We start from the raw sequence: 15458 nt of genomic DNA, 5'->3' as shown, positions 1-15458 counted from the left end.
GCTGCTTCTTTAAGTGTTTCGTATCCTGAAAACTGCCTGTATGCAAACCTCAGATCACGATGACACGAAAAAAAGTTAGCCAATTGTCAAGAGGATCCCAAGGTTGGTAAAGATGCTTTTTTCTTTCGTATATGTATGTGATAGTTTTGCTTCACGTCAGAAATTATTAACCTTTCATTCTTCTGTTTGTAGCATGTCCTCGATTGAGTACACCTCCGAGCATACTTCATGTAGCTGAGCTTTCTATGCGCGTTGCGGCCACCGAAGATGCACGATACCTGTGGCATCTCTTGGTACCACAGCTCACCTCAAACGTGTTCATGCCAGTTCCGTCGGACAACGTTTCTAACGAGGGAGCCCCACCTACTGGCACAGAATCTGTCGACTCGGGCCCGTGCATCTCCGATCGCCTTGTATCTCCGTCTTTCCATAATGGACCAGTTAGTCTATTGTGGGAGGTAAGTCACATGTTATATTTATATATATATATATATATATGCCATATGTTATCAAGTTTCTGTCGCATCATTTTTTCTCCAAGTCATTAAGCGCCTTCTGCACAAGATGGCAGTCACATTGCATACATCCACCGATATCCGACTAACCGTTTATCATATCTACCGAACGTTTTACGCCGATTGCGGGTCAGGCATCTGTGGTAGAACGGCCCTGGTGCATGGTTTCGATTCCACACATTCCACTTGCTTCAAATCCTCTTTCACTCTACCCTACAAACATTAAGCTCAATCTCCTGTTTCTTTCGCTTTCTATCGTCACTCAATACACTGTCTGTTTACTGCGTTTTAGGTGGACATAACGTTTTTGTTCCTCAGCCTACTCCATCTTCGACCAGGATTGGAGGAGGACGGTGTAGTTTCATGCCAGTGTGAACGTGATGCGGCAGAACTCACAGCCCAGATGACTTCAGAGACCGGTCCTGGTGCCTTGGGTCCCACGCTACTGGCCTGTGACCAAGGCAGACCTCGGCAACCTATAGGAGATGCACACGACGCTCATCTTCTTCGTCTGTGTTACACAGCCTTGTTAGTGCAAGCACTTTTGGCATGGATGCCTACCGGTGACGATACGTCCGCGGTATCCGAGTTGTACCCTCTATTTGATGATGTCCAAAATCCCAATTCAAACTTAAGACATCTTGGTTGGTATTCTCTGCAGGTATGTTTTAAATTTTGCGATTTCCGTGTCCCCAGGACCGTCTGTGTGTCTGTTTTACTTCGCCTGCCATCACTGGGTGAATTTTTCCCCAATCCACGGAAACTTTTCTTTCCTACGCCTTGCTAACTCGTTTCCAGAGTGATTTGAGATGATCGCAATATTTCCAGTTACGTATCCCGGGGCAAAGTTATCCAACGGTCACATGGTGGCTTGGTGCTTAATACTGGCACCGTTGTCAGAAATAGCCCTTTTGAGGAAGATGTTGGTAGCTCAGTTAGCATAGATGTTCATTGGTTTGTTCGCTGGGCTGGGCAATTTGATTGCAAACGATTCCCCAGTAGCCGAGTTCATTTTAGTGTGTGAGAAGCTAGAATGTATATAAATCAACTTTGCGTAGACACCAGACGCGCCCTAGTAAGTGTCGTGGTGGCCGAGTGGTTAAGGCGTTGGACTAGAAATCCAATGGGGTCTCCCCGCGCAGGTTCGAATCCTGCCCGCGACGTCCCATTTTGAAAACTGGCCATCCGAATTCGCTCAGCCGCANGACTCACAGCACGGCTCCTAATCAGTAACTTGGAACACTCTTGTCCTTCAGGTGTCACCGAGCTTCTACCGCTCCTGGCGTACTTCCACCCGCGCTCTTCAAAGATGCAGCTTAGATCCTCATTCCTAAGTTGGTGAGACGAGTTGATAGTGGTGTCCAAATGGCGCTTGCAGTGAGTGTGGCAATCCTAGAGGAATTTGCTTAACCCCCATTATAACTACACTCATTTTTGAAGAATAGCGGAAGCTCATCCAGCCTTTCGACAAGTGTTTCGCCCCAAGCAAGGGGCCAAGTCCTGCTGCACGTCCAAGGAGTGACACTGAAAGCTGTGGAACACTTTGTGTATCCCGTAAACTGCGTGAACTCTACTAACAGTAGTGTGACAGACGAAGAGGACGCGCCAATCTTGAAGGCCATATTCGTGTTTGCCAGTTTATGTCCCTTGTGGCCTCAAAGGCCAATCAGGCTGCACCGTAACTGCATCGTTCTACGGCTGTTAGGTCTGGCCACTTTGGGCGGAGGATCTGAGAGATGTGCAAGCCTTTAACCACCAACGTCACACAACTACACCTGGAGCCGACTGTGATGGGTTGTTTAGGAAACGGTATTTGGTGAAACAGACGATATTTCGGTAGAAGAGTACATCAAACATTGCAAGGAAATGTGGTTGAACAATGTGTTGCGCATGCCAAGTTACCGACACGAGCGCTGTTTCCGATGCCTGCTTCGGAATGGCAGAAACCTGGTGGTGAGCAGAATTTGACATGGCAGACAAAAATGAATGACTTTACGTAAAGTTTGGGTATCTTTGGTGATGTCCGCCCTCGGGGTTGGGTTCCATGTCACCCTCCCTGTGCTTGACAGGAGACACTGAAGTATATGGTCAATTTTTACCTAGATTGTCTGAGTGCTGGAGGTTGTGCGGCGGTGAATCACCGGTGTTCTCATCTAGTGTTGCGGTCAGTGATGATAATGATGGTTTAGAACGAGGAGAGGAAAACAAGGCGACAAGCATTTTGGACCAGGAGTCCGTCCGTCGGCCTGTCTGGGTGCGAGAAATCCTCATATCATACCTCCCCCCATGACCGATCTTCGCTCGGTTCCAGCTATCCACATCCCGTCTTTTTGGTGATGTGCGTATCCTGGTATTTTCTGTTTCAGCTATGTAAGCTCCGGGCTGCTAAGTATCTTGGGATTATGAGGGTGATTGGACTATACGTCGTTCGTATTGAGTAAGCAGTACGAACAGACGGATGGGGACAGTAGATTCTATATTGAGGACTGGTCGTATGAACAAACATCATGAATTGAGCATAACTACAGTCAAGAATAGCACAATCGGTAGGAACGGAAAAGAAGGCAGCAGGTCTTTCTGAAAGCAATAGCGAGTAACTTCCAAATGATATCCACGTGTACAGTGTATAATAGGCCTTGTACAGATATAGTGTCTCGGAAGACAGTTAGTGCGTTCGGGAGATAACGGAAGCTGTCTGTATCGAGGGGATTTTGCACAAGTTAAATATACCCGCGGTCTTTAGTTGACAGCGTGGCGCAGCAGCATATGCAGCGTCTCAACTCGGAATGCATGGTTAGGCCCGTTTGAAACAAAATGTTAGTGACAACTGTTAGGCGAGACGCAATACGAACGTAATATAAAATAGGAAATCCTGGAGAAGCCGGGTCGGCCCTGGTGGATAACGCACTCGTTTGCCATCCTAGCAGTCCCGGATTCGATTCCCGGACGGACCCATCTTTCCGTCGAAGCAGACGCTCAAAAATAGGTACAGTTGGCATAAAATTGCAGACAACGAACTCTTATCCTAGTGTGTAAGCAGGTGCAAAAAAAACCTGGAAAACGAGAAGCGAGGAGGCGAAATAACGTTACAATAAAAAGGCTAAACCATGCTACTCATGAGTAACCAGATCATATAGAAAAAATAAGTCGTTGATTCGCCGGAGGAATGAGCAAGCTGTATAGAGTATCTTGTGATAAGGCGTACAGTATTATAGTACAACCGTCTTCAGGGGACGTCCTTGTTCGCACAAAACGGTGCGTCATTGGACGCAGATCCAATCATGCTACTGGATTTGTTGTCGTGGTAATTGTGTTTCTAATTGGGTTGCGTCAATGGTCACTAATTTTGTAGAGTTTTTCCAGGCTCAACAGTGTCTTCCTAGTTCATATATCAGAAATGCAGTCCTCCGTTCCTTATGGGAAAACACTTACCTCGTTCGATGTTCTTCGTGTCGCCGAGGCAAACATTGTCAAGTTTTTCCCCGTCATGTTTACTGGCGTCCTTTTTTCTTGCGTCTACCATTGGTTGTCTGTCAGCTGTATAGCGTGTCTCTCCGCGAATATTTTCTTTACGACCATACCTATCATTCAAGGTGATTCCTTCTCTTTGCAGCTTCTTCAGGTTTGGCAGCGTTTGCGGCTATTGGCCGGTCTACCACCTGTGAATGGCGTATCTTCGGACGGTACGGGCAATGCTTCTCAGTCTCTGATCCAATCCTTAAGTCTATATTTGCGTGCCAGTTGTTTGCCATTTCTGCGGATCGCGGCGTTTGTGATCCACCAAATTACCGGAGTTCCCGTTCCCACTTGGCTTCAGCAATCGGGTGACAGACCGGCAGGTTCGTGTCTCGATTTGTTTGAAAGTTTATGTCCCCAGATTAACTGCGTCATTACCTGTTCAATTCACTACCGTACATTTTGGTCATTTTCTACAGACCGCCCCGATGAGTATCTTACCCTGCTGACCTACCTGGATCTTCCTCTGGGACCTACAGATCTCATGGTCATTCTGTCTAGTCCTCCTGCAGAGTCAGTTGACAACAGCCTATCCACGGAATCCCTGCGATCAATGCTGGACGAGCAGAATGTGTCCACCTTGTCTGAATCGCTTTGGCTTGCACGTCTCATCACGAGTTGGTGTCTGGCTGGTCGTGCTGCACTGAGTCGACGTCTTTATCGTCGTCTGCGTTCTCATTTTGTTAGTTCTTTTCGTGATGCTGAAGCTGATGTGAAGCCCCCTTTCGCTGCGCAACCATCGCTCGACTGTCCCCTCCTTCCAAATCCGAATTTGAGAATTCCTCGGTTAATTCACCTTCCTCGAGAGTACACATCGCTCCTTTCGCTTACTACCGACTTTCAGTGAGTTACTCTGGTGTGTGTGTGTGTGTGTACGGCATTCGAAGATGCTGCATCTAAGTATATATCTATTCAGTGTATGTTCACCCAGTTGCGCTCCTGTTCTTCATGGGAGGAAGTTCAGTTCCTGCCACATGACGATAGAGGTGAATGGAGATGGTGGCGTGGAGATTAAAAAAACAAGGTTGATGAGTAGAGCTTATTAGTGCACAGGTAGTTATAGCCATAATACAAATCAGAAGGTGTATGTGCACTAATAGAAGTTTTTGTATGGTTGCGACACGTATGAAAATAAATACAGTGCGAGGATGGGAGCAAGTCAAAAAGGGAACTTATCGGATGCGAGAGTCCCGTGGTGGAAGTCCGGACGGCGGGAACGTGTTTTTCTCCGCAGTTCGACTGCTACACGTACTCCATGGTTGTCCGTGGACTTGTGGAGAGGTTGACGTCCTGCTCCCTACGCGCGCGCGAGTCTGTGTGTCTTGACTGGGTTCGGTTTGCCTTTATGTAGGTCCCAGTGCGTGTATGTGGGCGCGTCGGCACATGAGTGGTTGCTGCGCTGACTAGGCGGTGCAGACAATCGATGTCCGATGTGTCAGCTTAATGCGACGTGCTTGTGAGTGTGAGAAAAAGACAAGCCTCGCGATCCAGTGAGCGACTGTGAGTTGAACAGTCAAGTATGTGAGTGACTGGGCCGCTACAAGCTTTAGCCGAAGTCGGCAGCACAGTGTCAGCAGTTCACAAATAGCTGTGCACATCCCGGAGAATCACCCGAGGGAGCCGCCAACGAGTTGTTGAATAAGGTTCCTCTGTCAAACTTCTGCAGAGCCTCGCATTGTCGTTATGGAGATCAACTGAAAACATGTCCTATCATAACACACTAATCACACAGGTAGAATCTTAGCTCCCAATCGCTGTTTGGAGCCAAATAGGGTAATAAGGTTCTCCCTAAGTCTGGTTTTTAATGGATCAATATCTCTGCTATTGTAAGTGGTTTTCATGGAACTGCCAACATAGTGTTATCGAGCTCTTTCATTACAAACTGTCCGGTTTGATTGGTCAATACCCCTCAGGATCCAATGATAAAATACCTTTAATTCCGTTCTACCCTCACAATACTGTGGCAAATCCTTTTCACTGGAGGAATGATGAAATTTTTTAATTGACAACCCTGACTTACTAGGAATGACCTGGTCCATTCTGGCATCCTCGATGCGAATCTCCATTTCATCTTCGAATCGTCTGTTTAGGAAAGTCGTAGCCGAACTAGCTCAGTCAATACTCTTCCCATGGGTCGTTGTTGTGAAAAGTTTGATGTTATTGTGCAATCTACAATCCCCGTTCGAAGAATAGACTATGTTTTCCTATACTATGCTCTATGTAACGTTGCCGAGGTTCAGTCTCTCATTCTTAAAATTGATTAATTCCCTGGAAGCTAAGAACGAAGTCTTCATCTTCTGATATGAAAAACAAATCCTTCTAGGACTAACCGAGTACCTCATCCTTTTTATCCCAATCGAATGCGCAACCTGCCGATTTCCCTCAATTCTCATCCTCTCAGCTGTCACGTTGGCGGTCATGTGCACAGTGACCCCAGTGTTTGTCTGGTCTGCGGTCATATGGCTTGTCTCGTGTGCTATGGTTGTCGTCTTATCGAGCCTCAATCAGAAGCCAGCATTTCGACAGGTGGCGCAAGACGTGAACTAGTCGTCTATGACATGCAGGCACATTCACGTCGATGTCACTCTGGCTACAGTTTGACCCTCCGATTGCATGAGTGTCGGGTCTACCTTCTATCTGATCAAGCTCGACGTCTCACAGAAATGACCTCACCATACCGAGACTCCTTTGGCGAAACAGATCCCGGACTTCGGTATGTCATCTTCATCGTACCTAATCGTGTTTATCTCACTGACACTACAATCGTTCAACTTCTCTTCTCTTGCCCATCATCTCGGAGAATTTCTCAGTGTCCCTATGGTCTTGGCTAACTGTCCGGTTGATGCATTCAGTCTAGTTGTGGCCTCGTGGAGGATCTTGGCCTATTGCTTGGAGTTTCTAATCCAATCGTCAGATCCTGCTCAAGATTCGGTGATATGCTAATTTTAGTATTCATATACGGATCATTCAGTAGGTCAACGAGATCGTGGGGTAGAACACGCCTAGGAAAACACCAAGCGCACCGAGTTCATGAATGTATCCTTAACGCTTGGTCAAGTGAATAGACATATGTAACAGTACCTTCCAACGTCCTTATCACAGGTGTACATGTTATTGGGATGAGATCGACAGCAATTATGCAGGCACTTGTGTGGAATCAAGCCCGAGTCGCCACCATCCGTCCCCATTTTCTACTTTTTCACCTACGGTCTTCTTTTTTCCTTTACCTAAACTCTTTGATAAGTACTTCACTCGCTTATTGTTAGTAATGACCAACTAAACATTCGTTTCAGACACGTGTCCATTTTCCCTAGGTTCAGTTTGCATGAAAGCAGCGTATTTTCGTAAGGGTGATGAGTACTAAGAATTCGGATCGGTTGATTGAGAGCTTTTTTACTTTTGCCTATTGTTCTTAATCGATTCATTCTCCCTTGCAGTCGGGGCAACCCACTTTTTCTGGTCGATACGGAATACGAACGTTTGAACCAACTGTGGTTGAGTCACCAGTTAGCTTCGAGCACTTCGTCCGAACTCCTCACACCACCAAGTTTGGAAATGGGCATGATCTGAGTTCACAACGCACACCTTCCTCTCACATCCTTATCATCCTTTCCGGTCTTTCTCACTGCACTTTGGGGCTTTCTTCTCTGTGTCAGGTCACTGCGACCGCCATTGGTAGGCGCCTCATCTGGTTCACGTGATTGGCTCGGTTTCGTCAGTCACATCAATTACCAGCCCCCCCCCCCCCACAGCTCCTGTTCTATTCAGGTATCACTTCTGAGTTCCCCGTTAGACTCCTCCTCCATCGCTATCGCACATCCTCGTGTTGGTCTGTCGTTTACAATCCTTCCATTGACCTACCCCATTGCCCTCATCTGCCCTACCTGGCACAAGCAGGCTGTTTGTGAATCCTATCGGTTAGCCCGTTCTCTGTCGTAGAAACTCCGCCCCCGGTCATCTCACAACCGAACGTTCTGTACCGATTTGCTCCTGCTTTCCCTTTGTCAGGTAATCTGACTTTACCATGTAGACGAAGGCGTTGACTGTACTATGTACATCCAATAAGCTGTTTTCATGCGTGTCTGGTTCACTTGTTTCTTACCTTCCGATCGATGGATATCGTCTGTTTCACGATGCGGTTACAGTGGCCGTGGGTGATATACGCACTAACGGATGGGATAAAACTGCGAGTAACACAGTCTAACCCTGTAAGACCTTACTGGAATTGTTGGGAACTCCCTTGTGAAGACGACTTCCAAATAAGGATTACCTAACCATGTGTGTTTGCTGATCAGCCGCTCTTGATCAAACAATTAAGTGTTCAACCGCTGCTCGGAAAGTCGCGGGTTCGAAACACTCGTGAGAAGTGCATTGTTGATGACTCTCAACAAGGATGAAAGAGCTGTACAGGGCTTCTCGGCTTTTCAGCATAGATTGGCTTTACTGACAGGATGAAATCTCCTTTGAACATGTATCCGCCATTCATTCGCCATCTACGCATCCCAGTAAGCGCCGTTCATCTGCTTGACTTAGGTAGATGGCTACTAACTTTTTGTGGACACATTATGTGTCCTTGGACTGCAACTGGTGACAGAGAGACTTAGCATGAGAAACTGGATCTACTAAAGTACGACCACCAACTGGCGGAACTGCTCCAATCCGACTACTTGACACATTCTTGTATGCTCCTAAACAACGTGTACACGTGATCTGGTCGTGTATACGTAAATTCTAGGTTTGATCAGTTATCAGTGCCATCTGTTTCGACAGCTTTCGTTCACTGGCTGGCACTGTCCAAAGGACGAATTGCTGTGATCAGCTTATAAGACCATTTGGGCGTGCTGGTTTTTCAAAGGGGTAAGACCAATAAAATTGTTCCGTATTCATTCTAGTCCGGCTGTTTGACCTTGCATACCGTGCTAACGTGCGACATCTGCCCATGTGAGTACGTGACTATTTTACCCAACAGGTGTCTGACTACTAGAAATGAAGACCATGAGTTTGTTTCACTAAATCAAAGTGGCGGCCACACCCACCACCTGGTCCTGATTGTTTACTGTGCCAGAGTAGCTGTTGGTAAAATTGTGCGAAACGGCACGACATCCAGCAATTTGTCTTTTTAATGTTCAAGTCCAAAGAAAATCATCGAAACCAATGCGCGAGATGCAAGTCTTAAGCATCATTAGGTTGGAACATCTCAACTGATCTCGATGGAATGGTCTTGTAAGTAGGGGAATCGCAATGGATGCCTTTTTGTTGGTAATGTAACATATGACCAATGTTCTTTTTTCACTTTTCCCTTCTGTTTTCCACGGATCTAGGTCAGCGTGTGACTGATCCGTGAGGTGATCAAGCTACGGCTGGGCTGCGAATTCGAGGTAGGATAGAGCAACTGAAGAAACCTCACTCATTCGGAAAGTTTGAAGTGGGCCTCACCTCTCATAGACATCGTGATTCATCGGCCACATGTGTATGGCCTGTCGTCACCGCGCTTTATTGGACTTACTTAACTCACTTGACAGTCTCTAAATCTCATGCCAGGCCTATTACTGCCCTTGGGCTCGAAATAGCTCAGTGGTTAAAGCGCGAACTTACTAACCGGAATGTCTGTGGTTCGAATCTAGTCCCGGCTACTGTCTTGGCTTGGACGACCTAGCAGTATCTCAGCCCTCTTAATTCCAGCGGGTGTCATTACAGCTAGATACCGAAAGGATGTTACAGCTGGACAATTATCATTAGCATTGACATCCTTTATTTTGAGTTGCAAAGCCGTGGTGATGTGAACCATTTTGTGCAAGACCCTCGGGTGAATAAGAATGATTGCCACGTGCGTGACAACTCGGTCCTTGTTGAGGCAAGCTGTGCCAGCCAGGTATCAACTGATGAGACGGCAATTTCCTCCCAGATTGTCCTGATGGGTCAGGATGCAAATGCACTGAAACATCTGCGTTAAAATATCTCGTACTTACTTTCTCCCACGCTGAGGCATAATACCTCACAGTAGTGGGGTTTCGTGTGAGAATGGATGCTCCAAACATATTATCGAGTGCACATTGAAGTGATTCATCTTGTTGGAGCCATTCCATATTCTCTCATTTCCGCGACAGATACATCGTGAACTAGTCAACTAATCTCGAGTAAGAGACACGGAGTGAAGTAAGTTATCACGGCGAATGGAACGATGTGCACCGAATTCTGTACCAGCTTCGTTACCTTCAGTCGGTTCGGTATCTGTGGAGTTCCGACGACGAAATTCAGTCAGATTCAATCCACAAGAGTCCGTTAATTTGACGGGATAGTATATCAGTAGTATTTATGGCATCACTAATTTACTCGACTAGCGATTCTGATATAAGGCGTCCTTGCGAGAAACAAATCCGATATTTCGGGAACCCAAATGCGTGTCTTTTTGATGCTGGTCAGGGGGTTTTCTGGAGCCGGATCGAAATGAGGAGAACCTTGTCACCGAATTTGACTAGTCCGCTTGTTAGGTCGCCTCCATTCCACCATATGCCCTGAAGGCGGGGGTTCTCGATACCAACATGCGGAAACATCTTAACAGCTTTTAACCACAAAACCAGTAGTTCTTGGCCTCTTCAGCACATGACTGAAGGCTACTGCTCTCCAAGTTTGACTTAGGAAGTTTACTCAATATAACTAAGACTACTGCTATCTATTATCGATTTTCTCGCAAAATGCCATGAATGTTGTGTGCTCCAAGTGCAGGGCTAAATGGATTCATAATCAGGACTTCAGAAGCCTTAAACGAAAAATTGTTACCTTCTTTGTTCCTTTGAAACTTCTCCATAGGGCAGAATCTCAAGTTGAGCACCACCGGTTGAAGCGTGTGACTTTTAAAGTCGACTTGATAAGCTGCTAAGGACAACCAGTGTCGATATCATACACTTATGTGGGTAAAAGCACATATCAAGTACTAAGGAATCCAAGCATCTCGTGGATGACTTTTCCTTGGGGACATTCAAGATTCAGTGTCCTCTTTGCTGTTAAATGGGTCTTGTCGCTGGTCAATACATTTGAAGTGAATGAAGTGGGATGTATCCACTGTGATAGGAAGTAGGTTAGTAACTACTTTGGGAACCATAAAGTGTTTTCACTCCTGAATTGCTTGTTTGTTCGGGGCTAAAAATTGCTATCACCAGAACCGTCCCAACAAGGGCTTATTCGTGGAACGAAGTGCTGTGCATGTATGCAAAACACCATCCTATGCGTGAACGAGTGCGCTTCTTGAGTGCACAGTTAACAGCTCCACTGATTGGTTGGCAATCTAGACTGGCATTGATTGGCTCAATAGCCATACTTGGCAAACAGATCAACCGCCACCTGATCAATTGCCAATTGATTGACTTCATTTGTGTAAAGTAGCTGCTAAGTTTGTTCATTTCCTTTGGTGTTACCAGATCCTCCCCCAATATAGGGTAATTTCGTTGCCCCCACCCTACCCAAACAAATGCAGCGATTGTTATCCGCATCGCGCGTGATGATTCTTCCAAAGCAATAAGCTCGATCGAACTGGAAGTGAATAGTTGGATACCCTAAATTTCGTAAACCCGTGATTTCTGGTAAACATTTTTGCGAATACATGGAAAACCCACAAGATCTCAGTTCGAACTCTCCCTAGTGCTCCATTGCGGATGAACACGGAATCCACTGCCTCTGTAAGAGTCTCACCAACTCCGTCACGCTGGAGTATTCTGTTAGCCAAGCAGTAGATCTTATTCTACATTTCCTTTGCCATCCCTAACATCAGCTGTCTGTGTGCCCAACGACCGACGTTGCTACGCCTCACGGGTGGTCAACTGTAACTAGTTTTCTCGCTGTGTGCGCCTTATAGCCTAACATGGGTTCGTAATTTTCCATCGATCCACGCAGTTTGTTGGGTTTCGTTTAAATGGCATAATAATTGATGAGCTGTTCAACTTGTTTTGACACAACCATTTTTTATGCGTGACGGATCGGTAAATAAACGGTTGAGTGTGTTTTGGTTTACTACCGGGTCAATCGATTTGTCCTTGGTACACGGTACAACTAGCTATACAGCGGCAATAAATCGTCCGCATCCATCAGTAGTCACGTGATGCTTTGTTTTTTGCAATAACGGTGCCTTTGAGACTACTTACTATAAAAGGAGGTGTGGTGATAGAAGATGAGAAAAATATCGTATTCTTTCCACTTCGTATGCGAAATAAACATGCGTACAGGCCTCAGACCAATTTTGGTTGTATATACTGACCCCAGTGTGCTCGAATAATTCTAAATGAGTCATGCCATCAGTGAGAGCGACGAGAGTTCTGTGCATGCCCATAAGTTTATTTTTCACTTACAGTCCTGTAAAGATATTTGGAGAGGGAAGAGGGTTAGTCTACCGCAGACTTTAGGGATCAGTACATTCGCAGACTTCCAATCAGAAAAACCTGATCGAAACTAGTAGCATAAATCCACTGCATTGGTTGATAATGTCATCCTGTGTAGGACTTCAAGGCGAGAACGGGCCAAGCCACATGAACTTTGTTAGTGCACTACGTTACAAAGTCAACTAGGCAATCAGAAAGCTATAGGCACTAATAAAATATATATTGTGAGAACGAGGTACGATAATAGGTACACCTTGATGAGACAAACTACAACGTCAGGATGGAACAGTTCAAAAAGTTTGACTTATCGTTTTGAACATGAGTCCCAGTAATTCCTCCGAATTTGTGCGGACGCAGGTGGTGTTTGCTTTACAGGTTCAACTCCTACACCTGAACTGTCCTTGGCCCGGGTGTCACTGGCTCCGCGTTTCCACGCTGGGTCAACCTTTGCTGTTGTTCTCTCGTTTCGTACCCTGTGTGCGTGTTGTGTACTCGTTTTATATATCTAAGGTCGTTGAGGCGTGTGGGTCGGGGTGAACTTGTGACGTGGGGAAATAACGATGTGAAATCACATAGAGTCGCCTCGACGCTTACGAACAGGAGGTGAACTTTATTTGGTCAAGGTCGCAGGCAGGTCACGATATTGTCATGTAATGCTCGTGGTTGTGGGGCAAACAAGATGATAGGCAGTCTATGTGGATGTACTAATAAAATTAGTTCCAGGGGTAGGTAGACAGGAGGGTAGCCGCTACAACTTCATCCCGGAAAACAGCCTAGGCTGATCATGTGACAATGAGTGACCGAAAGTCGAAAGATAAATGAACATTTCGAATAATTCGGCGGCTAGCGACCTGTCGTATTTTGAAGTGTCATCCTCATTTGATCTGTGTCCCGCCCTACAAGTGAAGCACGACTTTTCCAGCTTTGTTGAAGGTTAACAGTGCTCGCCTCATGAGTCCCCAGAGATATTCGAAACGGCGACCTTAGTGGTTATTGGCTGAACACCATGACCAACTGTACGCTTTAGCTACTTTGGGGGGGGGGGGCTGATTTGTTGTGAGATTACCTTGCACTCAAGCGGGATATAGATTTGCTGATCTTTTGAACATATAGTCGACGTCACGAGCTGATGCCAGCTGGCTCCTCAGATTAGAACTTCTCAGGTCAAGGCCTATCGTTTGTTTGAGAGTTTTTTTCTAAGAAAGTGTCAATTAGTCTCCGCTAGAGTGTTTCCTTCCCCAATATTGATCACTTCTCTAACAGTGACAATTTTTGTCAAGCTGGACAAATGCAAAACTTGTACCGTTTGTAGGCTTTTTAGAGCGACTATTTTTCACGTACGTTTGAACGCATACCCCTTTTAAACTGACCCACCACCACAGTATGTTCCAATCAGTTCACGGGCTTGTTCTCCAGCAGTCATATCAGTGACGGTGTGAGGTGTCAACTTGTAAGCCTTATGCTAAACACAGGATAGAATGTAATGTTATCAGCATGGGCTAGCACATATAGGCCATCCATGACCCGCTTTGGGACCATGTGAAGCTAACCAGCTGTCGGGACAAAAGCAACTGAAAGCGGGTCTCCTTGCACACAATGGCGTTCGCTCAAGCATTCGGTTTAAGCGCCAAAGAGCGAATTCAGTTTAACCCGATGTTTCTAGTGCCAAATGCGCTGCTGGTTGGAAACGTTTTATGGAATGTAAATCGTGTGAGTTTGTAGCGCAGCTTATCTGACTGCTGCAGAAACCGAATTCACAGCTCTGCGCTTTCCTACAACGACCGTTCTCATCATCTATCCTCGTTTTTTCAACTTGGTACAAGTGCCAATTAGTACGATCACACGACTAAGAACCGTTATCACTTACGGGCACCTGGATGGCCGAGTATCGCAAAGTCGGAAGCGTGCGCGTGAGTTACAAGGCTGTATGCATATTCGTTCTTGTATACTATCTGCTTGGCTCCATTAACAATCCGTTAGCAACTCTGTTTACGTCTAGGATGCATGTGACAAGCTGTTACTGCTTTACTTCACGTACTCACGGAACAATACTGTCGCCGTATTCATTTCGGTCATCTGTCTGGTGTTACGTCTGCATCAGGGGCATACGGATGTAAATACCAGATTGGCCACTAAATTTAGACTTCATTTCTGATGTCAGGTTAACGGATCCTAGTGAATCCGAAGTTGCGGACCACAAAGATGACATCAGGAATATTCTTCGGCATTCTGCCACAACATATTTGCAAAGTGCCTCCATGGGAAAGGGGTGAATATATCGTTGGTCAAATGGTGGTTCGGCATCTCTATGGTGCTGGTGGACGTTAAAACCACTCTACAAGACTTTTGCTCCTGTTTAAACAGGTTTGGAATTGTTGATACCCCACTATGACCACCTTCTCTAGACTTGCTCGCCTTTGGACAGAAGCACCCTATTTGTACTCTACAGGTGGTAAGAGATTCCAGTTCCGGATCACATTTTCCACATGAGGTCAATATTTGCGGTAAAACCCAAGGGAAAGCCGATCTCACTGCCTTCCGGTCACTCGTGGTAGCATAGTAGTGTCCACCTGTGAACCAGGGGGACGTGAGTTCAAATAGCTCTCGAGGTTCGTGAAATACTCATCTCTGATGATTCTTGAAGGAATATAAGGCAGCTGGAAAAGCGACTGTTCTTGGCATTTTGTCGTAGGTCTACTTCGTTTCTGGAATGAATTCACTCACAAATCCACGTCAATGATGGGCATGTAATCAATTTGGTTCAGTAGGTGATTCGCGTGTAACTAGGCTGATCGGTTGCTTTAGAACCTATTTCTGCATAGGACCTGTCAGGAACTATCAAGGACTTAAAGAAAGACGGGACTGATAAATCAACACAGTCTCAGTATTCCAGGAGAATTTTTGAGTCCTGTAGGATTGCTAACATTTTCTACCAGATTCAGCAAGCCGTTCATTATCCACCCCTAGTTCCAAAAACCAGTATTTCCTTATGTGACCAGTCAGCCTCCATTGCGAGATATCATTACGCATTTTTTCCTGATTTGTGCACCATACT

The 15458-nt window shown here is 46.0% G+C and overlaps 1 protein-coding gene across 1 annotated transcript in view; it reads left to right on the top strand.

Annotated features, from left to right (window-relative positions):
- T265_13254 (hypothetical protein) overlaps positions 1-8106 on the top strand; it is a gene marked incomplete at both ends in the record, with an annotated part of 67862 nt that extends 59756 nt beyond the window's left edge. Inside the window, 6 exons of the mRNA XM_009167955.1 lie at positions 193-458; positions 808-1176; positions 4129-4354; positions 4451-4874; positions 6433-6744; positions 7469-8106. Of these exons, the coding sequence (XP_009166219.1) occupies positions 193-458; positions 808-1176; positions 4129-4354; positions 4451-4874; positions 6433-6744; positions 7469-7601 (1730 nt within the window). The remainder of the gene's footprint in view (positions 1-192; positions 459-807; positions 1177-4128; positions 4355-4450; positions 4875-6432; positions 6745-7468) is intronic.
- Between the last annotated feature and the right edge of the window lie 7352 nt (positions 8107-15458).

This window comes from Opisthorchis viverrini, assembly GCF_000715545.1.
Source record: "Opisthorchis viverrini unplaced genomic scaffold opera_v5_49, whole genome shotgun sequence".
Taxonomy (NCBI): Eukaryota; Metazoa; Platyhelminthes; class Trematoda; order Opisthorchiida; family Opisthorchiidae; genus Opisthorchis; species Opisthorchis viverrini.
This window is presented reverse-complemented; position numbering and strand designations above follow the sequence as displayed.